This window comes from Haliotis rubra, unplaced genomic scaffold, assembly GCF_003918875.1.
Source record: "Haliotis rubra isolate DU_JTF1 unplaced genomic scaffold, ASM391887v1 Scf13, whole genome shotgun sequence".
NCBI lineage: Eukaryota > Metazoa > Mollusca > Gastropoda > Lepetellida > Haliotidae > Haliotis > Haliotis rubra.
In genome coordinates, this window is record NW_025765225.1 from 1303960 (window position 1) to 1329779 (window position 25820).

Consider the following 25820-nt stretch of genomic DNA (forward strand, 5'->3'; position numbering starts at 1 on the left):
AGATCATGGGTGTTTACCGGATTCAACTCAGTTGGGTTCACATACACTTGACTCCGATAACAGCCACCACACACGGTGGGTCGCTGTGTTCCCTACGTGATACGGTCATAGTGTCAGTTCTGACATAGCACTGGGAGAGGTAATACTCAGTCTGTTGCTGTGGATCGTCGGAAGGGTAAACGAAGGTCAAGGTATTTTTAATGGATTTTTTTTCTATTTTCAGAACAGATAACAGTGTTGTCAACGCTACTGTGTCCGAAAACGAGTTCACATTAAAGCAGAATGAAAACGCAGAAAATAAGTAAATTCAGTTAATGCGAGTAAGGAGGTAAGCGTTGTTTTCTGCATTATCACATATGTTAAGAGGGCCTAAAATCAGCAACAGCAAATGCTTCAAGAAAATAGAACATATTTTTGAAAGGAGAGGTCAAACAATTTCTGAACCACAACAAGTTATCTTTTACAACGAACGATAAATGTTCAGTGTAAAACATGAAAACGTATATTTATGCAAATTAAATATTTATTCATAATACATCAACCACTCCTCATCGTTGGACGCACCATCAACCAACACATTCCAAACATCCAACGTTCAATGTGATTTTTTTGCTGTAGTATGTATACATTGAGCTTAACATAATTCTTTGTGCGAAACATGAACCGGTTTAAACATAATAGATTTGTTTACGTAATCAGTAAGTACAATTTCATCACAGAAAACTTGACGTAAAGGATACACATTTTAATTGTACATTAGAACAACAGAGAAGAACAAAGGAGGCACAAATGATGCGCAATAAATATAAACGTGGAAACTATTAAACACCATTTACTATATATTTACATATAAATAAATATTTTGAAAAAATAGCCAACAACAAAAGTTTACATGTTTACAAAGTGAAAATGCACGAACTGCAATAAGGAAACATACTGGGTGAATATTCAATAATTATTCCATGGCAAAGTATATGTTGGTGGTGACTGAAAATTTAACTTTAAACAATTTTTCCAATAGTATTTGTTTTGCTTTATTCTATTGGTCATATGTTTTTTTATTGTATGTCTATGCCAATCATTAAAAGTAGAGTTCATTTATTAGAGTTCATAAATCATTTAGAATCATTACCGAGAGTTCGAACTTAAAATAAATAATAATTATAATAAAATGATGTATTCCCACAGAGCGATAGGAGATATATACGTATAGTCAATATTTTCGAAAGGATCATCCAATTTTCATACAAATTGATTTTCATGAAATACCGAGAAACCGGTTTCATACCCAAATTCACTAAATCACTAAAACAGAGCCATCTGACGCGAACATTGTAATATGATAATTCGCAAACTATAATACGTGAAGGTGAAAGAAAACATCTTGCAATACCTTATGGACATTGTTTTATTTTTATATCAACAGTTTGCTTGCCTTCCGAACCAATATACACGAACAAATGTGAAACAGTCTCACAAAGCTCGAGCACGATCAAGATTGGAATCAATGTAGATTTGGTATTCCGCGAACTTTGAAAGCAATGTAAGTCAGGACGACGAATGAGAGTGAAAAACCCGCCAAGACGCCGAAGTTCCTGTCAATGTGTCCGACAACCCCGGGGAATGTTAAGTTGAGGTAATCAATGCCCTTGGTGAACACACATGGAACAACTGCAACATATACACATCAAAGATCAGACGGTTGATTCAGAATGCAATGTGCAACTAACCGAATGTGGACCAGACAATCTAGTGATTAACATCATGAGCACCCAAAAACAATTATCCAACGTATAGTCCTGCCCTGCTCAGCAAACATTTACTTTTTCAAAGAAAATTGTATTAATGGCAGGCGATTTTGGTATAGCAGGACCTTGTTACAAAATTCGTGAGGAATTGGTGTCATCAAAAATATTGATTAATTCACATATTTTTCTTCACTGTTTACACTTTTACGCTCAATAGAATCTGTTTCGGTTGATAATCGAAGTTGAATATTCTCTGGCGGTGACAAGTAATTTTAGCAGATAGGTACAGAGGCAGGCTTTGTCAAGATTTCAGGCCTCACAAACTTTTCATTTTTATTGTGCACGATTGAACATATTAGCTTTATTAAATCAATCGATAAAGGTAAACATGGTATTTGTCAGGAAAATGTAAATGTCCTTAATTGTTTAGGTCAGTTTTGATATACATCATTCTAAGACAATTTTTGTCAATTTTCAAATAAACTTACATTTAGTAATTTGGTCACATGTCAAGGTCAGGTTTCTGAATTCATTGGCCGCGACGATCTCACTGCCGTACTTATGAATCATTCCATAACTGATGTACCTGAAGACCTCAGGCATGTTGGGTACCGCCCTGTAGGAAGACATTCAAGCTAAAGAATTGCATACACAACAAAGAGAAGGGTGGCAGTGAGCCACTATGTACATAACGGCATGCAACATATCACAACGGGTAAAGCCTTGTCAAATATAGCTGCCATTACATATAGCGGGTAGACATACATACATATTACTATAAAGACACTATATGGACCGGCCACGTGGTATTATGAGGGTGAGTGAGTGGGTGTGTTTAGTTTTACGCCGTTTTTAACATTCAAACATTATCACGGCGGGGGACACCAGAAATAGGCTTCACACATTGTACCCATGTGGGGAATCGAACCCTGGTATTTAACCACTAGGCTACCCCACCGCCCCGATATCATGAGGGGTTGATTGGGTGGCCGACGAGTGTGTTATTGATGTACATTTTCTCAGTAATGACAGCCAGATGTGTCCTACCCAATCCACTACATACTTTTGTAAACGTCGAATGTACTGTAAGGTTACCTCAAAAAGCCCGAGGAAAGAACAGCAGAAGCAGTGAACATGAGACCGGTCGAGTTGTTGACGAGTTGCGAGTCCATGAAGACACCCATGTTTGCCACTGTGAGGAACTCTCCAGCAAAATACAGCAGACACACCACGCCCACGTACATCCCGAACTTGTCAGGATCATCCGACATGCCAACTGTCCTGGAATAGACACGTGGGGAGGAAACCATGGCATAAAGTAAGTGGCATTGTCTTATTTCGATTTCAGCTTAACCAGAAATCATTTGTCATGGCGGAATCTAGCCTCACTGTGATTACGTATCTATCTGTTTAGATAAATTGTAAGGTTGCAGTAATCATGTTAAATAGCTTATGTTTTATTAGCTTTCTGAGAATTCTACTGGGAGATATCCTGACACTGGTGCAGATCCTCGAAACAAATCCTTGCGTGTCGATATCAGTAGTTACTGAGTTGGTGAGTTTAGTTCTACCCCGTTTACATCAATATTTCAGCAAAGGATACCGGACAAACTGAATGGAATTTAACCCAGGTCCTCGGGGTGAGCGTATGCTTTTATATTAACAACAAAATTACCCGAACCACCCTTACGATATCAAGAAAAATTCTTAAATTTGAAACTGAAGTCGCATTACTTTCTGTGATCAATCTCCATCGAGGAAACGTTGCAGATGAAAATAATACACGTCTTGAATTCCACTATGTAAAGATGGTCGAAGGCACAGTCATTCAGTGTGGAATTGCGTCAGTTATCAGTGCCATTATGCTATAGTTAGTTCTGACAACATTTGGGGTAACTTCCAATTTATATTAGTATGTCAGGATACAACCGAAATGCTTGATTTCAAAACAACAAACACTCAGCACTATACTTAAAACGAACACCATGATGTCCTTACCAGTACAAGAAGCTACTGAAGATGACGCTGGCAAGGATGGAGAATGGCAACATGTGGATGGTGTAGGCAGCCAGGAACGTAGCGGTGGAGTACAGGCCGTCACGGCATTCTCTGTAGAACACCTCGCGAATACTGGGAACTGAAACAATGTGAATATACTTACGTGACAGTGTTGAGATGGGGCCTTGGGTTGTGTTCGAAAGTAATTCGGGCAGTGCTGGTTCCGTGTAAGTGAATATTGTACACTAATCGCCAAAAGAAACGTTACCCTCCTACCTTTATGAATTACTTAAAAACTATCAAAGATACTTTAGAAGGTATTAGTTTACAAGAAAGCTTAACAACATAGCTTTGTGCAAATAACGAAATGAATTCTCAAATGCAAAATTCGACAATGCCGAAATAAACCAGTAACAGTGATTTAGATGTCCAAAAGAAAGGGTGAAATAAAATTCTGCTTTGAGACAAAGATAAACCATTTAAAGTCACAATTTGTCAACTATTAAAACAAGAAACTACTGTTGTAGAGTGCTTTAAATTGTAAAATAATCATTCCTATGATTTCAGTCTTTTAAAACATTTTCTGCTGATTTGCATTAGTGAAAACAAGTAAACCGTGTCTTTGATATTGTGGAAAAGTGTTTATGAACTTCTAAAATCATCTTTGTTAACATTTTTACTTGCAAAGTAACATTTTTGCATTTTCTGTTCACACATAGCAATATCAATCGCCAAAACGTAGCAATTTTCAAGCAGTATTTGCATCCATAGAATGATTCTATAGGGTATACAGAGAGACTAGAATGCATGATACACAAGTACGAGAAATATGCCACGATTGACAGCTGATGAGAGAGAAACAGCCATTGGGAGGGTGCAGATGCGGTCGACATACAATGCTGTTGCCAACGCCCTCGGATGCCACCGTATCACGGTTATAAGACTTCTTCAGCGGTACAGACATACTGGGGTCACCGTAGACAGACCAAGAAGTGGACGTCCACGCATCACAACGCCAGCTGAAGGTAGGTACCTCCGTCATTAAGGAAGGAGGGTAACGTTTCTTTTGGCGTTTAGTGTATTTTCAATGTTGTAGTTATATCACAAGTAAACAGTTCTATCGGTGACCAGAACCAGATAACCGGGGAACCATGAGACGCAATCACAGAGAGTGGCCTATGGGTCCATCCCTTTTCGTCTCTTAAGCAACTAGCATACAGTTGTGTAGATGAAAAATTAAATGAACAAAGCTGCTTCGGACCTAGAAGTAAATGTTTATTGGACATCGCATGAGCAGTGTAGGCACTGAGCTGAAGGTAAATTTTATAAGAGTTTTAACGGTCAGTGCAGCAACTGAGCTGTTAGTAAATGTAAGCGACAAAAACCTTAGTATATCCATAAGAATAAAGTGCGAAATCCGCACGTATGATTCCAACTATTCCCACATAGATTATTTATATTCAGTACTGCCAAGGTGTTGTAGGTTAAATGTTGACAAGAATTGGAGTGGAATGAATCTAGAATCTAGAATCAGAAATTGTACCGTTTACATCATTCTCAACATGGATAGAACGATAGTACCAAATAATAATCATGTTCTACTTCAGTCACTAAAACAAGGTATTGTTCATCTATAATCTGTACGTACACAGAGGAACAATGTTGAGGATGGCCACGTGTGTAGGCACTGACACTGTCTGGTACAGGAGACCAGCGCGGTCCTGTATACTCTCCTGGTTGTTCTTCAGGCGACCCAGGAACACCGCTATGAACACCACAAATGCTGGCATCAACACTATCCGGTTCAAAAAGCCCTGTTTGTCACGTGACAGGTTCAGTGTCATCCGGCTGATAGTAAAAAAGATCGGAAGAATATTTAATACATTATTGGGTTTTTGAAACACAGTTGCATTTTCATTTTGTTGTGTCATTTTCATTATTCCACAAGCTGGGATAGACATGTTGTGTGTTCATCCAAAGCAGTTTTTTTACAGGATCAGGAACATGTTTCATTTAACAGATAATCAAAGGGATAATCAATTCATGTTTTATATTTCGAAAATTTTAATCATACCTGACAAGGGTTTTGACAATTCTCAACCACGGAGGTCCACGTCTCACACTGTCTCTATGCACAGGATGTAACGAAGCTAGGGACTCGTTGATGCCGGACCGAATGCTACTGTACAGTGAGGAGTCCCTGTAAGCTCCTATTATCTTGTCAACTCTCTTCTGTGACACACTTTCAAGTCTACTGTTTCTCCTGTCTACACTGGACACATCGACTAGAGGCGAAAGGAAAAGAAAAACGTCACAGATTGAATATTATGATATAGTTCTAAATATTTTATTGTAAGAACGTTTATATCGTGACATGGCTTATGATCATAATCGATAGATACTCGCAGTTGTAACAACACACACACATTTCGACTTTAGAGGGTTGCATGTATTTGCATGTTTACCCTCGAACGGATATAATGCATAGATTTCTTCCACAATGGACATCTTGTCATGTTCAAATGTATCAATAATATCATTTTATGTGTCATTACTTAATGGTGTTTGAGTTCTTCCAGTAATGATCATTTGGTAAAGGGAATTAACATTTTGATTTATAATTAATTACTAAGCAGTTCTCAATTGTCCACATTTACTTTACCAGACCGACGATTCTTTTGGGAAACATATAATTAACTCGGTTAACTCACCGAAAATGAATATTTAGGGTAAAATACAAATATCGATGAATATCATATAAATGATTCACCGAAAATCAGTGATGACACCAGGTGTTCGCGAAAAGGACAAGCATCCTCTGCCCTTTAAGTAGTGCCAATAAATCACACAATTTGTATCAAAAGCAAGTGCTTGTTCCCTGACGCCATGGAAATAATGATTAACTTTTCGATTTTCTATGGTATTATGCTTTAGAAAGGACAAAATGTCTAGAACGCTACGATTGTTCACGTTAGCACTCACTATATATATCCAAGGGGTTGGCATACCGGGGACATGGGTATCCAACGTCAGTGAAATACGGCACCATTCCACTCGTCTTCCCACAATATGCCAGGTGACCCTGCGTTAATATGGCTATCTCGTCCAAAAGTTTAAAGATATCAGAACGAGGCTGGTGCATGGACAGAAGTACGATCTTGCCCTCTCTGTGAGCGAGTTCCGCTAAGTTCATCACTAGGTAACGGGATGTGTAGCTGTCCAGACCAGAGGTTGGCTCGTCAAGAAGAAGGATTTCTGATTAAGCGAACAGAGAGAACTATATATAAATGTACACAGCTAAAGTTTATTGTACTTTTATGGACATTCCACATTGATACTACAGGATTAATACCTGGATCCTGAAGAAGCTGTATTGCTATGGTAACGCGCCGCTTCTCTCCTCCTGAAACACCCCTGGTCACTTGACCACCGATGCGGCTGTCTGCAACATGGCGGAGTCCCATCTGTTCGATCACTTCCTGCACCTGAATATACACATTGTATTTACAGGAAAAACCGTACTGTCTGCATAACTTTGAAGGATCTTTGTTGCCACACACGGTGATTATTATACACGATACTTCTACAGCCCTGCCCAAATATTGTGTTACCCTAATCATTGTTTGTTCTACCTGCTAAATTTGCAAATGTCATAATAAGCAGTCATCGGTAAACTTATATAGAATCATCTACACAAAAGTTCTACCTTTGATTCCACGTCTTTCCTGCTCATAGTCCCAGGAAGCTTAAGGAAGGCAGTGAATGTCAGAGTCTCCTTGACCGTGAGGTTGGGAAGCAGTGTATCAGCCTGCATTACGTAGCTCGCGTGTCGCTTCATCACTTCCGGTTTACATGGCTTGTTCCGGAAGTACAACTGACCAGTGAGCTGACCTTCACCTCTACAAGCTATCACATCCAATAACGATGTCTTGCCTGATCCTGAAAACACATTGACACAGTTTTACATTGTTGTCTATTCAGTGATGCTTTTGTCTTTGAAATATAAAATTACACCTACCTGAACTCCCTATAAGTGCTGTTATTCGTCCCCCCTTCAGGGACATGGTTATATTGTTGAGAACCGTTTTCTTTCGTCTTTTCCTGAAGCAGGCTCCTTTCCACCAGGGGCCTTCCCATTCCTGTACCGTGTAGGTCACATCCTTTATGTTGAGAACCGGAGACGCCGTCTCACCAGAAGTGCGCAGGGGGCTGACTGCGGTGGACCTGAGGAGCGAGGACGTATCTTGCAGTGTAGTGTTGTCCATATCTGATCATTGAAATAATCATACTGGTTAGAACATTCAGGCAGAAGATATATATATGGAATATTATCTTACCATACCACCATCGTGTTTTCTTCACAAATTACAAGTCCCATAAACATCCACAGAAATAGATACGTATTGCAGGGCTAAGCAAACATACTTCCAAATCATTGTCTTTGGTGATGAAGAGTTATTTCTATTTTCATTAAAACAAAGATTACAAAAATGTATTATCAAACCTGGCACAATAGTATTTCATCTTCATCCTTTTTATGTCATTATAATTCGATTAAGTCAGCTATAGAACAAGAGAAGTATTTAACATCATTAGAAAATAAGGATTTGATAAGAGCCATGTGTAAATTTAGACTTTCCCTACACAATTTTAATGTCAATTTTTCCAGAAGGTATAAACAAGACGATATTGACCTAATCAAATGTGCAAACTGAAAATTGGGTTTTATTGAAGATGAATTCCATGTATTATTAGTTTGTGATAAATATAAAGATTTGAGAGAGAAATATCTTCCACACATTAAATATGTCCATAAAAACAATATGTTAATGGTAAATTTATTAAACTCTCACAATCCTCTTGTTATACATGCAGTTGCAACATTGTTAAAACATATATTTATTGCTAGATAACTATTTCAATTTGTGCTCACGTGACATTAAAACAAATTACATTATATATTAACTGTAAAATGGGCCATAAGGCCGTATATTACCGAATAAAGTGTCTGTCTGTCTGTCATATTCACTAATACAATTAAGGAATGGCTTTTCTATTATATTTACAGGATTATCTTGTAACAAGAGCCAATTCTCTAAAAAAACAACATTTGATTTTCAACTCTATACACAGCTTTCAAACATGACCATGTTAAGGGAAAACTTCATTCGCTGTTGAATGGAACATCTGAACGTCCATTGATACACCTACGTCTCAGCCTTCAAGGACACAACAATATGTCAAACATGAGAGCAAATGTATTTTATTGACATAACGATGTGTGAAACGTTAGACATCTCCATAGATGAAATCAGGACAATTATGCTGGAACTAGGCCTCACAACGGACCCCAACTGTAGTCCCCTCAATGTTGATCATGTTCTTTATGCATATGAATCAGAATTAAGTTCAGAACAAGAACTCAAACTTACTTATCATTAAGTTTATGGTATAATGACGGCCTGATATCGTTCTATTGCAGCCATATTTCCAATACCCTTCCGAATTTCCAACCTAAGGTAAATAGAGAAACCGCCTCAACAGTTTAATAACTGCTTATACAGATTGAGAGTAAGAAAGAAGGAGGGCTTCAGCTTTCCGAAGGTACTTTTTTTCCTTTGATGTCGTTCATTATTCAAGCTGCACCAGCTTTATATTTCAAAACGTTCGAGATACAATCGAGCAAGCCCATTTCACAAAATTGTTATTTTTAAAACAATTCTAGCGCAAGGTTCCAGCAAGCAGTTAAAAGGTTGGGAGGCATGTGGCGCATTAGAGAAATATACCATGTTTGTGTGGGAACTATGTGACCTGTGGGAAAGAATACATATCTCAGATCAGTGATCAGGTATTTTAATTTTCCTTTGAATCTATGATACGAAATACATGTAGTTTAATTCATAATGTAATTAGAATAGTATAATACTCTCTTAGTGCATTGGATAACTATTGAAAGGGATTTGTAATGTTTTTGTACAACTTGGATTTTATCATATTTCAATACACTCATTACATCATTATATGCTGAACTGTTATGTTCAACACTGGAAGCGATACTATTCTGTATAATTAGCCGATTAAATTTCCATGACGACCAGAACTATGTGGTTGTGAGCATAAGATTTGAGTAGGGTAGGCTGACATACAAACAGCCAGGTCGTTAAAACCTCGATCGCGATAAAAGTTGGTTGTAAGACATGGGGCGCATTTGGCTCCTTGCAACCTGTGTGTGCATAGTGCCGGGCTTTAGTGCAGGATAGATACTTCCCTTAAATTTCACTCTAACGTGATCCTGTCCTAGGAGTGAACTGATCCTGGAACTAAGTGAGTGAGTGAGTTTAGTTTTACGCCGCACTCAGCAATATTCCAGCTTTATCGCGGTGGTCTGGAAATAATCGAGTCTGGACGAGCCAATCCAGTTATCAACAGCATGAGCATTGATCTACGCAACTGGGATACGATGGCATGTGTCAATCAAGTCAGCGAGCCTGACCACCCAATCCCGTAAGTCGCCTCCTACGACTAGCATGGATTACTGAAGATCAAGTCTAACCCGCATCTTCAAGGGTTCATCCTAGAACTGATACATTCTAGAGTGAAATTATCCTAGGATGAAATCACTATCCTCTCAGGATCAAAACACTTGCTTTACGGTAAGGCAAAATGTACAGTATTGTCATTGGAGAAACGATATACATATATTCAATACGCCACAGAATATAACGATAGGGGTGTTGAGTTAGAGTGTGAGTGGTATGGGGGTGCATGGTATTCACATGATGACAAAATTTATTTGCCTCTCTTGAAATGGACTTTTTAATTTTTTTAAATCCACGCAGTGCCTCAGTTGGATTAGATAGAGGATATTTTGTTAATGTACTAACAACATCTTCTATTTATTATATTTTGATCATTGTTTATAAATGATCGAGACATCGAGTAAGTCTGCATTTTATTACGCATCTCAACTACAGTTAAGCCCTTACGTTCCAGGCAAAAGTGATATTCTGCTCAGTGAAATAAGATGTTACTCTACTCAGTAAAAATACCACATCTATTTTCACCAATATTTACAGTATTTCACCCTTAAGAATATAATAATTAGTCACATTATTTTAAAATCAAGTTAATCATTAATGTATTTTTCGGAAATCCATATTCAGCACATATATTAAGTAAAATAATACGTAAAATATAGCAACATTGTTCAGAAATTGGCCAAATATAACTGATATATTTACATAATATCTGGTTAAATACATCGATTGTTAAACATATTTTGCATTATAAATTATCATGCATATTTATATGGCGGTTTGTTGGAATTCAGTTTAATAATACGTTTGTGTTACTATATTGTATCCAAGCATGATTATATGACTGCAATATAGAGAATTGTAACTAACTCACTCAACCACTCATCATCATGATTGTCAATAGTCGATGTCTGCAAAACACGTTTTAAGTGTCTGTTGAAGTTGTTACAATTGGATGAGAGACCCGGGTGGTACAACGAACAAGCGTCTAATTGAATAGCCCGTTTACGTCCTTGTCTCGAGTGAATTTAATATTTTCCCTGGGGAGTGACTTGATTCATTAAAAGGACGAAATCTGGTTGCGTTTGAAATCACACCATACAAAAAACAAAACAAGATGTACATGCACATCTCTGGTAATAACCCTTTAATACAGAGGAAATTACACGACGTCAGCAAATGTAGAACAAAAGGAAGTATGACTTGACTGCCCTTGTCTACTCTCCTTTGTAATGTCATTGCAGATGTGATCAGGAAAAGCGTTAAACCAAAATACTTACATTTTACACACATAAATAAAACGCAAAAGACGAAAATCTTACCTTTTTAATTTGTTTGGCTACACAGTTGAAAACAAACTGTATGTGATTGGGTCACATGATAAAATTAATCTGCGCTCAAGTTGATGCGTTATCGGACCTCGTGCCTCTATCGCCCAAGTGATAGATAAACACCCCCTGTGAAATGTAGGGCGAGAACATGCGTACCTTACCGTCAACAGTACTTTCAACCTTGGGGCAATGTGTACATCATGGTAATATCGGGGTCTCGTGTCTGCAACGTGGAAGGTAATGTGTTTTAATTAAAATATCCTAATTACTTTTTCTCCATAGGTAACCGAGTTATTAGAACACTGTTGTGGTATACAACTCGATTTATTTTATAAGTTTCATTTTCAAACCATTTTCCTGACGCTCTCGGTGTGAAGATCATTTTAAAAATGATTAATTCATTTCGGCGTTTTCAATTCACTGTGTGGTTTTATGTTTTCAAGGTGTAAATGCTTCACTTATGATCAACAGGACAGGGTCCAGAGACAGGATTGATAAGCTTTGTCACGCTGGTTAACGAGGTTGAAGGGTAACGGCATTTGAGATATTTGTGACATCGACTAGACTAGGCAAGATAACAGTCGTGATAATACGGTGAATGACACTCACGTTCAAGCGTACCGCGAAAGGTGGATGCGTAAACTTTCCTGGTACAGACTGGCACATTGTAAACTTCAAACAGTATTCTTGATGGTTGATGATATTTTCCTCTAGGACTCATGGAGTGTGTGAGGTAGAAATATGATTTTCAGACTTTAAAATATGTAGACGGAATTTTGCTATTCTGTGTTTTGTGTTCTTTATTGACAGTTCGTGAGTGCATAATTACCACTGACGAAAATGGTGGACATCGATAAAGTATTCACCGTTGACCTTAACTTCAACAAACATGCACCCGTGGATGTCCGAGTGGAAGACCTGTCCTATTCCGTCAGTGACAGGCCAGTCAAGATATGGCAGAGACTGGCGGCACTACAGATGCCTTGGGAATGGTTAGAGGAACCGCAGACCAAACTGGTGCTCAGAAACATCTCTTTTGCAGTCAAGAACGGCAAGATGTTGGCCATCATGGGAAGCTCAGGTATGTGAGGGAGCGAATCTCTGAACGCAAGGTATCAAACTTAATGCGGGAGGAAAGCCCATTAAAGCAGCCTAATAATAAGTCGTTTACAACTTTGTTGAAGCCTACGATTACGGTTATGGTGTTGTCTTATCATAATAAATGGATGCCTATTACGATCAAATACACCATCTTCAATCAGTTGCCACTGAACCAGTTGTGATGACTGCAGACATACAATCAAATACATGTAGTTGCAGGTTTTCAAGAAGTATATGCCTCTGATGTATTAAAACAAACCTCTTTTATATAACGAATAGACATGTTAGCGACAATGACAGAACAATCGTCCTGATCTTGAGATTATTTTTGAAACCGATTTTGACAACCAAGGTCGAATATATAATGAAAACAAATTATAGAAGTAATAAAAATTGTTACTTGAACTTGGAAAAGTTGGGTTTACGGATATCTCTCTTTTCAAATATTGAAATGTCTTTTTCTTGATGTCGCCCTCAAAACTTCTTTGGCCAACAGGAAGCGGAAAGACGTCACTGCTTGACGTGATTGCATGCAGGACGATGACAGGGGAGGTAACCGGTGAGGTGTACCTGAACGGTGTTGCACGAACCAGGACTATGTTGGACGCCTGCTCAGCCTATGTGCGACAGGACGACCGGCTGCTCGGAAACCTGACTGTGAGAGAGACACTTATGTTTGTAGCACAGCTGAAACTTCCAACCAATATGAAACAGATTGAGGTGGAAGATAGGGTGAGTGACCGGGGAATATGCACAAACGAAGGAGACATGCATGTATCTAATTGGAAAATAATAAACATTCTGGTCACTCCTGATTAGGCCTGTGTCCGGCACTCTTTTACCGACACTGTAAGGTGTAAAATGAGTAGTTAATAGTTGTATAATCAGTGAACAAATCAGTCGTAAGCTTAAAAAACCCAACTCTTTTCCATGTTGTGGTTAAAATATTAGACCTAGATGTTTTTTCACCTTCGTATCTCATCACAGCATGAAGCGTTTCTCATGACATCAACCCTCTTTAACGTGCTATCAAGGATTAGTTGGTTGGTTTGTTGCTAAACACAGCACTCAGCAATATTCCAGCTATATGGCGGCGGTCTGTAAAAATCGATTCTTGACCAAACAATCCAGTGATCTACATCATGAGCATCGTCCTACGCAATTGGGTAACGATGACATGTGTCAACCAAGTCAGCGAGCCTGACCACCCGATCCCGACAAGCATGATCCTCTTACGGGTCAATTCTAATCCGGGCTACCAAGGAAGAAAGATACACATCATCGAGAGATTTAGAAAACGCACTTATATACACAATGCCCTTCAGAATGTGGTACTTATGTCAGAGGGGTACACAGAGTACGTGATTTAGATACCCTGTTGTCAGACTCGGAAGAATCTGTACTTTACTGAGAAAGTGTACTCCCAAATACACCATATGTTGAAACATGCACTTGTAAACTCTTAAATATCGTCGCTAATGCCTTTTTGATGTAGGTGAAGAATGTGATGTCGGAGTTGGGCCTGTCACATGTTGCTGATACAAGGGTGGGAAACTCAGAGATAAGGGGGGTGTCAGGCGGGGAGAGACGAAGGATCAGCATCGGCATACAGCTTCTGGTAGACCCAAGTAAGGCACTGACAGTTCACTAAATCTTCATTTGAAACTTGTTTATCCAGGTATACTGTTTTAGGTGTTTCAATTGTTTATCCACTAATACAGTTTTACGAAGTTGTGCTTGTTTGTCCAGGTATACAGTTATTTGTCCAAGTATACAATTTTAAGTGGTTGTTTTTGTTTGTGAACGTATACAATAAATGTGTGGTGGCGATTAGGTGCCTGACTCTGAGGGTGTGGGTTCGAATCCCGGATAGGACTCAACACAACAAAAGTAATAGAATTTGTACTTTACTGAGAAAATATAGCATTTGTTACACGAATACAATAGTGTTGCCACGCATACAGTTTTATCTGTTTGTGTATGGTTTAATGGTATGGCGTTTCAGGCCATTCTATGCATCCAAGTATGCTGTTTTATGTAGATTTGCTGCTTGTTTTTATCCAAGCATGCAGACTGTTTCAAAGGTTCATGTTTGTTTATCTAGATAAACTGTTATACGTCATCGGTTTGTATCCATGTATGCCGTTTCATTTTTAGGTGTTTCTTGTTTGTAGGTATATTGTTTTCTGTAATTGTGTTTGTTGTCCATACTCTTCTCTCACTGTGTTACAATTTTCCACGTACGCGTGGTTGCATATTTTGCATCTGTTTCAGGCATACTTTTTCTGGATGAGCCAACTTCAGGATTAGATTCCTTCACGGCTCACCACCTCGTAAATACTTTGTCAAATCTCGCAAAGAACGACAGAACTGTCCTTCTATCCATACACCAGCCACGGTATGTACAGTGCGATTTGCTGTTTCTATTGCTTCTGCAGAAGAGAATAGAATGTATGATTATGCTTACCAGTTCCGACATTCTAAAATTCTAATTCCACACTTCCATCTTGTGAATGTGTTGCTTGTTTAGCCTGTCAACAGTTCTGTAGTTTGTACACATACATATGTACGGCGTTCCCTAATAACCCATAAATACAAACTTCCACCAGGCTGTGTCCCCGTGAAAGATGTGCAATAACCTTTTTGCTATACATGTATATCTACACACTCTTAAAATACCAAGCAATGGGGTTTTCTTCGCACAGGTCTGATACATACTGAGGGAAACAAATAAGAAACACATGACAGGACAAGAGTTCCTTCATTCTTTTCAGTCAGTTTTTGACTATATGTTAAGATATGAAAATATAACGAAACAATGCGATAAGGTGGTGTTCCCTTATTTGTTTGTCTCAGTATATATGATTCCAGAATGTTGTACTGAATGTCGACTGGTGTTGCAGGTCTGACATATTCGAGTTGTTTGACATGGTGTTGCTGCTGTCCCGAGGTCAGATCGTGTACTTCGGGGAGGCAAAGAAGATGGTGGACTACTTCACTGATCTCGGCTTTCCCTGCCCGGAACTCACCAATCCCTGTGATCATTACAGTAGGTGCATCTGAGTAAGACAATGTTGAGCTGACACGTGTAGGTATACTGATGTAGTGATCAGAACAGAATCCGAAGACTCAAGCTCTGTGACTTTCCAGCAGGCTCATGGCATTGTTTCAGTGTTTCAATTTGGTTGTTACCTATTTGGAGTTGGTACCTATTTTTAAAAATAAATACACCATGCTGCATCAACATTGTTTCAACGTTTTTTTAACATTAACCATTCATTATATGAAGGTGTGTTGAGATATGGCATTTTTAAACATATATTTCAACATCATCAAAATTTTACCGCACAATCCCACCCCATACATTTCAGCGTTGTAACACAGCATTGTTTCAGCATTGATTCAGCATTGTTATGCTCGCTGGGATGTGTACTCGTTCTCGATGGCGCAAACTTGGTGCTCATTGTTCAGTCATTGGTTTGTCTGGTCGAGATGTAAAAAAGATGGTGATATAAGTGTAATACTGCTGACATTCACGGGCTAATAAAGTTATTGTGATGTGTTATTGCAAACCAACCTAAACTTTTGTCTTTGTATCATACATTAGCCGCAGTGTTAGTTATGCACTGTAGTGGCCTTGTATCACGTGAAACGACATATACCTACTGTTACACATTCATAAGGTGGATTCGAAAATCGACATCATCATATACTTGTTTCGGGATATAGGACTTTATTTATGTTTTGGAAGTGACGACATGGTCTTCCCTTGTAGTGGATCTGGCGACGGTGGATACAACAACCGACAACACGGAAAACAGGAGTTCCGACATCTCCGACAGTTTGGTCGCGGCCTACACCCGCCATGCTGCCTCTGTAAGCCTGGAAGACATAAGTGATGATAGTAAGACCAAAAAGTCCGGATTCGACCCTATCGATGCAGCCTTCAAAACAAACAAGTACAATCCTGGCCAGCTAAAACAGTTTACAGTGCTTTTCAAGTAAGAAAGATCATTCCTACTGATATTTGGTGAAATAAAGTCACACTGAAGTTAAATGTTCTATTCGTGTCTTCTTAACACGTGATCAATGTTCAATATGTCAGCCTTATGTTTAAGGTTTGTTTAGTCAAACAATAAACACAGACCTAGGCTTGAATCCATTTAAGCTGTATAGATAGCCGCACGTCACAGATTTAGAAAATCTAATTAATGTCTTCCATAGAGACGGGAGCTCAGACAATATGTGCTTCTATGCCATAAGGGGCGGCGGGGTAGTCTTGCGGTCAAAGCATTCGCCCGTCACCCCGAGGACCAGGTTTCGATTCCCCACATGGATACAATATGTGAACCCCACTTCTGGTGAACCCCACCGGAATGTTGCTGAAAACGGCGTAAAACATAACTCACTCACTGCGTCATTAGGGATAAATGTATGTGTTTTTTGACACTCCGATAGTCATTCCTTCATTAAAAAATCAGCACGTGAGTATCAATATGACATGATATATCTGAAGTACTTTTTGTTTTGAAATACTACAATATTAAACCTGAACGCTATTACAATTCATGTGTCATTTGTATTTCTTCTTCAGTCGGTCAATGAGGAATATAGTAGAGGATTATGCTCTACTCTTGATCCAGTTCCTGCAAGCTCTCTCCATGTCCCTCATCCTCGGATTTGTATTCTTCGAACTAAAGAGGGACCAGCTGTCTCTGAGGGACCACTTTGGTTTGCTGTATATGATCAGCGTCATGTACCCCTACATGATCGTCCTGGATGTCATAGGCCAGTGTATGTAGTCAGTGAGACACGCCCTGTTAAAGTTATATGTGGACTATATACGATATATGTGGCAAGGCAATGACATACACCATACAAATGGAAACAACAAACTGAAAACGCCGATGACCCTTTAGCAATTACATACTTGTCATAGGAGGCGACTAACGGGATCGGGTGGTCAGGCTCGCTGACCTGGTTGACACATGTCATCGTATCACAGTTGCGCAGATCGATGCTCATGCTGTTGATCATTGGATTGTCTGGGCCACTATTAAGGAGATCAGTCTACTGATCTTCAGTAAGCCATGCTTGTCGTAAGAGGCGAGTAACGGGATCGGATGGTCAGGCTCGCTGACCTGGTTGACACATGTCATCGTATCACAGTTGCGCAGATCGATGCTCATGCTGTTGATCATTGGATTGTCTGGGCCACTATTAAGTAGATCAGTCTACTGATCTTCAGTATCTTGTCGTAAGAGGCGAGTAACGGGATCGGATGGTCAGGCTCGCTGACCTGGTTGACACGTGTCATCGTATCACAGTTGCGCAGATCGATGCCAATGCTGTTGATCATTGGATTGTCTGGGCCACTATTAAGGTAATCAGTCTACTGATCTTCAGTAAGCCATGCTTGTCGTAAGAGGCGAGTAACGGGATCGGATGGTCAGGCTCGCTGACTTGGTTGTCACATGTCATCGTATTACAGTTGTGTAGATCGATGCTCGTGCTGTTGATCACTGGATTGTCTGGTCCAGACTCGATTATTTACAAACCGCCGCCAAATAGCTGGAATACAGCTGTGTGCAGCATTAAACAACAACAAGCAAGAAAGCACATGCCTCCGCCCTGTAGCTAGAATATAGCCAACTGCTACGTCGAAGGGTGAACAAATATACTCTGTGCATTCTTGTGAAGCTTGTAAAATGAAGCACAAACGTTTTTCTCTCAATTATATTGTTGACGAAATCGGTGAAAAGAACTCTGCGCCGTTTATTTACTCCCTGTTAAACTCCACATATATATGTTTTATCTTGATGAAGTCGTATCCTCTATTTTATGATTTTAAGGAGAGGATAATGTTTGGAAGTACTTATATGAATGTTTCACCCAATTCCTGAGCGTCAGATATTTAGTGAAATGGGAGTACTATCAAATGTATTTCGACATAAACAAGCATATTTTGAGAAAATGGATATCAGTTATGAGTAAATGTAAATATTGACGCATAACCAGGATGACATTGCTCATGGGGTTTAGTCACAGCTATGTATGCCATCGTTCAATACAATACAATAATGTGCGAACGTAAAATCCGTACACATGTCCTTGACAAAGGAACGAAAAACAAGATAACACATTCCGTTAATAATCATGAGTAAATCGTCGCAACAAATATATGGCAACTTTCCTTCGTTTTTCCCCCAGATAAAAAAGACCCACACCTTTTTTCTTTTTCAGGTCACAAGGAAAGACGATATCTGTATTTTGAGCTTCAAGATAAACTGTATTCAGCGGGGGCTTACTATTTTGCGAAGGTAAAAGTCCTTTAAATATAACACATGAGTTTAATGACGATCATATATTTAAAGATACCATACAATTATTACAATCGAGGTGTACAAATGACTTGTCCGTTATACCGCATTAAGTCACTGTGCAAACAGTGTCGTGTATAAATGAACATGATGTACTTGCATTTCATGTGACACATATTTAAAAAAATGCTTTGTGCTTCTTTCCTTGCTGTTTATTCCCCCGTTTTGGAAATAACGGATATAGCAGGCATTTGGCAGTCCGTTTCCTGTTTCCAGAGTCGAGTGAACCCATTAAATATTTTGTGTTGAAACTAGCTAAACGGATCAGTATACTGTTCTCGTTTGAATTGAACTCGTGAAGATCCAGGTTAGAAGAATTGATCTTCAGTAACCCATGTTTGTCGTAAGAGGCGAGTAACGCGATCGGGTGGTCATGCTCACTGACTTGGCTGACACATGTCATCGTATCCCAGTTGCATAGATCGATGCTCATACTGTTGATCACTGGATTGTCTGGTCCAGACTCGATTTTTTTTAAACCGCCGGCATATAGCTGGAATGTTACTGAGTGCGGCGTGAAACTAAACTCACTCACTCATTTGAATTGTGATTATTAAATTGTGTTCATTGTTCTAGGTTTTCATGACAGGTTATATTCATTTCTGAAAATGAGGGTAATCCGGGTTTCCATGTGCGCGTAGTGCGTAGTGCGTGATGAGTAGTGCGTAGTTGGTAAACAACACTTTATACTAAAAATGTGACAGCCGTTTCCATGCACGCGTGACACATGCTGCGTAGTGCCTTTGCTTACGCTCAAAATGTGTCCGAATAGGCATCACGCAGCTATTATGTACGGAGGCTGGAAGTAGGGATTCCCAAGGGATTTTCCCAACCTCACGTGGTTTTCATTGCGCACACAAGTTTGCAAAATGCAAAGAATTCGATACCCGAGATAATTCGTGAACAATTAATTAAAATCGTTAGATACAATCCAGTCATCTACGATGCATATAAGGATGTTACGAAGATATGCAATATTTGGAACGCAATTACAAGGAAACTTTAGGATAACGATGACCAATTGCAAGAAAGGACTGGTATTTTGAATATATATATTTTTAAACTTATCCTATCTCACGGTATGCACATCTCTTGTTCTTGTACGACCATGTGTGGAAACATGCTGTAGGCTAAGTTGAATCAAACTTTCTGGCCTCTGACCCCTGACCTCTGCTCCACTCCACAGCAAGACCTGTCAATCATCTCAATAAGCGTGCAGATCGCTTCGATGATCACCTGACAGCCTGCCCTTGTCATTCTCGTCTTGGAGCTTCCAGTAATCTGTGATGTGGGGCAGGTCGGGTGGGTATCCTTCGCGTGAGATAGGATAAGTATATAAATATTCAATTTATTTTAAATTTACAAATTTTTAAACTTATCCTATCTCACGGTAGCCTATGCATTATCCCACGGTTGGAAGGCGGGCCGCAGATTACCCTGTGTCAATTCTGCAACCGTAGGGTCGCATAACACAAGGAGGCCAGGAGAAAGCACCAACTCCCGATATGCTAACTCCAACTTGTGACGGGTTGCTTCGGATAACCCCTTGGCTTACTCCGCACAAAAACTCTAGGGAGTGGGCGCTCCCGAATTAATGTGGTTTTCAGCTGCAACTTTTGACAAGCAAAAGGACGCAGTTTGGCAAGTAGACCCTGCCTCCCCGCGATTTATCAAGTGACCCCAGTAATTAAAGTTGAAGTACCGTGAGATAGGATAAGTATAATATACATATACAATTTATTTTAAAAGTTCCAAATATTCATATGTCATGTTACGTTGAAAAGTTTTGTTTTGAATATACATAGCCTTTATACACGTACACATTGATTGTGACACTACGCATCACGCAATTACGCAGACAATACGTACACATGGAAACCTAGCTTAATGCTGATTTCCGGAGGAGAAACCGAAAACTGTTAAATAGTTCTGAATGACAGATCCTTTTTGTAGTAAACCGGTACGTTTTTTGGTGATTTGGGGATGTTTATATATTTATTTGTATGAGTATGAGGGCACCGCAGAACCCACGAACTGTTCAATTCTTTATAGTAAAACTTACTAGTATAGAACTGTTGCCATTTTATAATTTGGGATAGACATACCAATCGACATTATGTTTTTCTTCACTGAACTAAATGTATCCAATTGCAAATTGCTAAACTTTTGGTATATGTAGGCGAACTCCATTTCCAAATTGCACAGGATAGGGGTAATTTATTGATGACTCTAGTTAGTATTCACAGAGTGCATTTTAGACAAAACTGAGTGATATGAAACACACCAAGGAACGACCCACGTTCAGTTATGTCAAATATGTCCTATTCACGCTTCACACCACTATCCCCCATGCAAATGTCACAGTAAATAGTATTTCTTCCTCCATTCGGCATAAACGAGCTGAGCATTGGTATATTTATATTATCTGTTGAAAGTACATGGCAAAAGTGATGACTTCGACTTTCCAGTAGTCAATTCGTCCTTTATGTCGAGCCCCTACAGAGCCGCCATGGTTGATCAGTAACCTTTTTACGATAATTTATAATCAAATATGATTTTCCAAAGCCATACCACTTCTATTTGTTATGATGGTTAAACATTCAATGCATTAGTAAATCTATCATAACGTTGTGGGAAACATGTGGAGGCATTAAAAAATGGTATCCGACAAAATGACCTATTTCGATGTACCTTTCCCATCGTGTTTGTGTATGCAAACACTTGACTCAGCTTTGTAAATGTACCTTTTACACATTTTTCAGTTACTGAGTGAGCTCCCATTCCACACGTTCTACGTGACAGTGTACACGATACCTATGTACTTCCTCGCCAACCTGGAACAGGACCCAGGGATCTTCCTCAAAGTCTTCGCCATCGTCTTCATCTCCGTCTACTGTTCCCGTAGCCTCGCTATGTTCTCAGCATCTCTAATGCCGACCTTTCAAATTTCGGGATTTTTTGCGCAAAGCTTCTTCTCCATCTTCATAATGTCGGCCGGCTTCTTCATCAACCTCGATAACATCCTCTCCTGTGAGTATGACAGGGCATTGATAGGTTATGACCATGGCAGTAAGTCAGTGACAGTGTTGTGGGGTACTTCTGTGGGTATGTTAGTGTCTTTTGTATTGTAGAAGTCGATAATGTGAGTGGGTGAGTGAGTTAAGTTTTACGCCGCACTCAGCAATATTCCAGCAATATTGCGGCGGTTTGTAAATAATAGAGTCTGGACCGGCAATCCAGTGATCAACAGCATGAGCATCGATTTACGCAAATTGTGATATGATGACATGTGTCAACCAAGTGAGGAAGCCTGACCAAACGATTCCGTTAGTCGCCTACGACAAGCATGGATTACTGAAGATCAATTCTAACCCGGATCTTCACGGGTCGTCTTTTGTATTGTAGATAATGAATTCCATGGTACAGTAAGCTAGTACCACCAAAATATGATAGTACACGGCTAAGCAGAGATATGTGGAATTTTATGGAAACATATGCTTTATCAGGCACCTCCAAAGATATGATACGGCATCATATTTACCACCTGTATATATATAATTCCATATATCACCCATCGATAGCGATGATATGATATATCATCGTATATCATTCATCTGTGGTACATCGTGCAGGTACAACAGGCGTGCGTTATGGTATGTCACAATAAGCAGAGAAGTCATATGGTATGCATGACACTGAAGGTATATATGGCAAGGTATGATGCGGCAATGTGGCCATTTTACTGTATATGATATGAGTGAGTGAGTGAGTATGGTTTTACGCCGCTTTTAGCAATATTCCATCAATATCACGGCTGGGGAAAATGGGCTTCACACATTGTACCGTGTTGGGAATCGAACCCGGGCATTTCGCGTGACGATCGAACGCTTTACCCACAACGCTACCCCACCGCACCGTATATGATATGATATATAATAAGTTACGTCTAATTTGATTCACAAAATATACAGAAGTAACATTTTTTCCTTGCAGGGTTAAGATGGGTGGCGGATGTGTCGTATCTCCGCTGGGGGTTCGAGGGTTTGTGCCTGGTTGTAGTGTCACCCCTTAACTTCACCTGTGACGGGACCCCAGAGGCGTTCTGTGTGCAGACGGGACAGGAAGCTATGGCCATGTATGCCTTCAGAGATGAACAAGTCTGGGAAGCAGTGGTAGGGATAGGTGGTTCCATCTTTGTCTTCTTGTCACTTTATTTTGTGGGACTGAAGTATATCCCACAAAAACCGCATGAAGCCTGATCCTTTAATAATTCCTGATGGTGGATCTAGCAATTAGCATTGTCTTAATGCTTCGGTTACATTACAAATGTGTTCTCGGTATTTTGTTTACCTTTATGTATTATTCTTCAACAGCGCTATCGTCTATACGTAAACTGGTAACCTATATATTACATCATTATTATAAAAGTCCTAAATATTCGATATGTTTGTGATTCAAAACCTGATATTTCTGTGCCTATACTGCTATGCATTTTACAATTTACATGTACATTGACATTTACATTTCTATTGTTGAATTTCGATACTGACATTCTGACAAAATATGTGTACCTTTTAGTGTACGCTTGTCTTGACAAATCATGTTCCTCGCCATTGTTAATTATCAGATATTATGAAGGGACTATGCCTGTTGAAGATTAACACTGAAACGTATGAGATGTATTCGCTGCACGCTATTTGCCTCACCACTGTTCATTTAAGAACGTATTCGTTCGTTCATGTTGCTGTGAAACAAATAACGCAACTGGACACAAAGGTGTACTGGACAAGGCTGTATATGAGTCAGATTGTTGGTAAATATCTACCAAACACAAAAACGTCACAGACGTTGCCAATGCTGTGTCGAACTGGACTACTCTGCAATTGTTGTCGTCTTTATGGAACTGCTTTCCTGTTCTTGAATAATGTGTGCGTGTATATTCTTTATATATATGTGCGTTGTCATGTTGTCATACTTCTACCTGTGTACAAAGTACCTTTTGTTGAACTATATATTTTGACCGTACTAATGCGAAATGACTCATTGCAAGGTTTGGAGTAGATGTGAAAACGTGTACATTATTTTTTCATGCATTAACGTATTGTGTTCATTGCATAGTTGAATCGGTCGGTGGGGTAGCCTAGTGGTTAAAGCGTTCGCTCGTCACGCCGAAGGCCCGGGTTCGATTCCCCACATGGGTACAATGTGTGAAGCCCATTTCTGGTGTCCCCCGCCGTGATATTGCTGGAATATTGCTAAAAACGGCGTAAAACCATACTCAGCCAGCCAGCCAGCATAGTTGAATCAACGTTGGGTATTTCCCAAAATACATGCAGGAAAACTGGACAATTAATTTACAAATCTATACTATCTATCTATCTGTCCGTCTGTTTGTCTATTTATCTGCAAATGTTCAGGTGTTAATCTTCCGTGAACCTTTGAATCTTTCAACCGATATCTGGGATCCAGTGATGTCGGTATTGGAAATGAAAGAATGCATTTCTGATTGTAAAGTACAAACACAAGGATATATTCATGAATTCACTAGATTTAACTTATATTTATGAATATAATTTTGGTGGAAATCTGTAAATGGGTCTTACTTTCAAGTAGAAAATGTTACCTAAAACTCATTCCCCGAACAATGCAACGTTGTCGATATTAATATTGTTGTACAGAATCACATATATCATCTAAGTATTAGTCCACTATGTCCAGTGCAATCACACATGCACTCACAATGCAACAAGCGACAGGAAACAATGCAACCATTTTCTTATCCTAACTATGCAGTGTTATTCTGTATCATGTACCTTCAATTTCAGAAAACGTGTAATACCAATTTACTCATGAAGGAAGGATAAGTATTGCTATGATGTCTTCCCATACAATTGGTGTGCAAATGTCTACATGTAATTAATTGATGTCTATTGACTGTAACATTGCAATCCTTCTTGGTGTGTGTGTATATATATATACATACATACCCAAATATATACACACATGTAGGTTATGTCTGTACGTGTACTTTGCCTGAAATCCTGAATTATCATTTCCGACGTGATGTGCCAATATACAAAGCGATGAGAGGGTACATGTAAAATTCCAACATCTAATTGTTTAAAAATTGTTTTACTCCCATATTTGGTGGTTTTGTTCACACATTACCTATCTAACTTGATGTTTTGTGTTTTTAAGTTTTTATGCGATGACACTTTTGCATTTCTCTTGAATAAAACACATTTATGCTCAATATCTGCTGACTTGTATAACATGCATACCATGCATAAATGACTGATTTCTGTAGTTTAAAGGGAAATAACTCGAGTGGCCATGTGCCGTGGTGGTGTGTTATATGACATGACAAACGGACTCACTTTTGTGTCTATCCTTGCTTTCTGTCTCAGTTGAGCAGAGATGTGCTTCCCTACACCACAATATTCTCTATGTATATGCTTATTGAATAGTTATTAATCTTCCCAAAACATTAATGATTACCCATATTTGGACTTCGGGTTAAAAAGAATGAATGCGAAGGTGAGGTTGGTGACGTCACTGATTGCGTGTCTCCATACCCTAATGATTGGGGTGTTGCTCATAGCATCAATCATTCGGTGGCCTGACCCAGACTAGATTATTCACATGTCACTGTGGGATATTCCTGAGTGCAACACGGAACAACAACGATATGAACAAAACTTGGTTTTATTATCACCAGCTTCAGTT

At 39.2% G+C, this 25820-nt stretch overlaps 2 protein-coding genes across 2 annotated transcripts; one reads left to right on the forward strand and one right to left on the reverse strand.

Moving 5' to 3' along the window:
• Positions 1-505: 505 nt before the first annotated feature.
• On the reverse strand, positions 506-11674 carry LOC124267099 (ATP-binding cassette sub-family G member 5-like). The gene is made up of 11 exons (XM_046701943.1): positions 11605-11674; positions 7765-8013; positions 7453-7685; positions 7099-7231; positions 6729-7001; positions 5821-6031; positions 5395-5594; positions 3747-3885; positions 2844-3029; positions 2237-2364; positions 506-1671 (listed from the first exon to the last, which is right to left on the reverse strand). Exons 2-11 carry the CDS (start codon positions 8009-8011, stop codon positions 1505-1507), a joined length of 1917 nt encoding a protein of 638 aa, XP_046557899.1. The 5' UTR covers positions 8012-8013; positions 11605-11674; the 3' UTR covers positions 506-1504.
• A 65-nt stretch (positions 11675-11739) lies between these two features.
• Positions 11740-25347, forward strand: LOC124267100 (ATP-binding cassette sub-family G member 8-like). The gene is made up of 11 exons (XM_046701944.1): positions 11740-11850; positions 12424-12694; positions 13211-13446; positions 14210-14342; positions 14989-15112; positions 15618-15763; positions 16490-16715; positions 17309-17508; positions 18958-19034; positions 21857-22124; positions 23088-25347. The coding sequence occupies exons 2-11, from the start codon at positions 12454-12456 to the stop codon at positions 23351-23353; spliced, it is 1917 nt and encodes a 638-aa protein (XP_046557900.1). The 5' UTR covers positions 11740-11850; positions 12424-12453; the 3' UTR covers positions 23354-25347.
• The last annotated feature ends 473 nt before the right edge of the window (positions 25348-25820 follow it).

What these genes read in the sequence shown, in the direction of transcription:
- LOC124267100 (XM_046701944.1), top strand. Translation starts at nt 12,454, where the DNA reads ATGGTGGACATCGATAAAGTATTCACCGTTGACCTTAACTTCAACAAA. An exon ending in GGCCATCATGGGAAGCTCAG is followed by an intron (nt 12,695 to 13,210) that starts GTATGTGAGGGA and finishes TTTGGCCAACAG; the next exon opens with GAAGCGGAAAGACGTCACTG. An exon ending in GGGCTTACTATTTTGCGAAG is followed by an intron (nt 19,035 to 21,856) that starts GTAAAAGTCCTT and finishes CACATTTTTCAG; the next exon opens with TTACTGAGTGAGCTCCCATT.
- LOC124267099 (XM_046701943.1), bottom strand. Translation starts at nt 8,011, where the DNA reads ATGGACAACACTACACTGCAAGATACGTCCTCGCTCCTCAGGTCCACC. An exon ending in GGAAAGACGTGGAATCAAAG is followed by an intron (nt 7,232 to 7,452) that starts GTAGAACTTTTG and finishes GTGTATATTCAG; the next exon opens with GTGCAGGAAGTGATCGAACA. An exon ending in ATGTGACCAAATTACTAAAT is followed by an intron (nt 1,672 to 2,236) that starts GTAAGTTTATTT and finishes TATATGTTGCAG; the next exon opens with TTGTTCCATGTGTGTTCACC.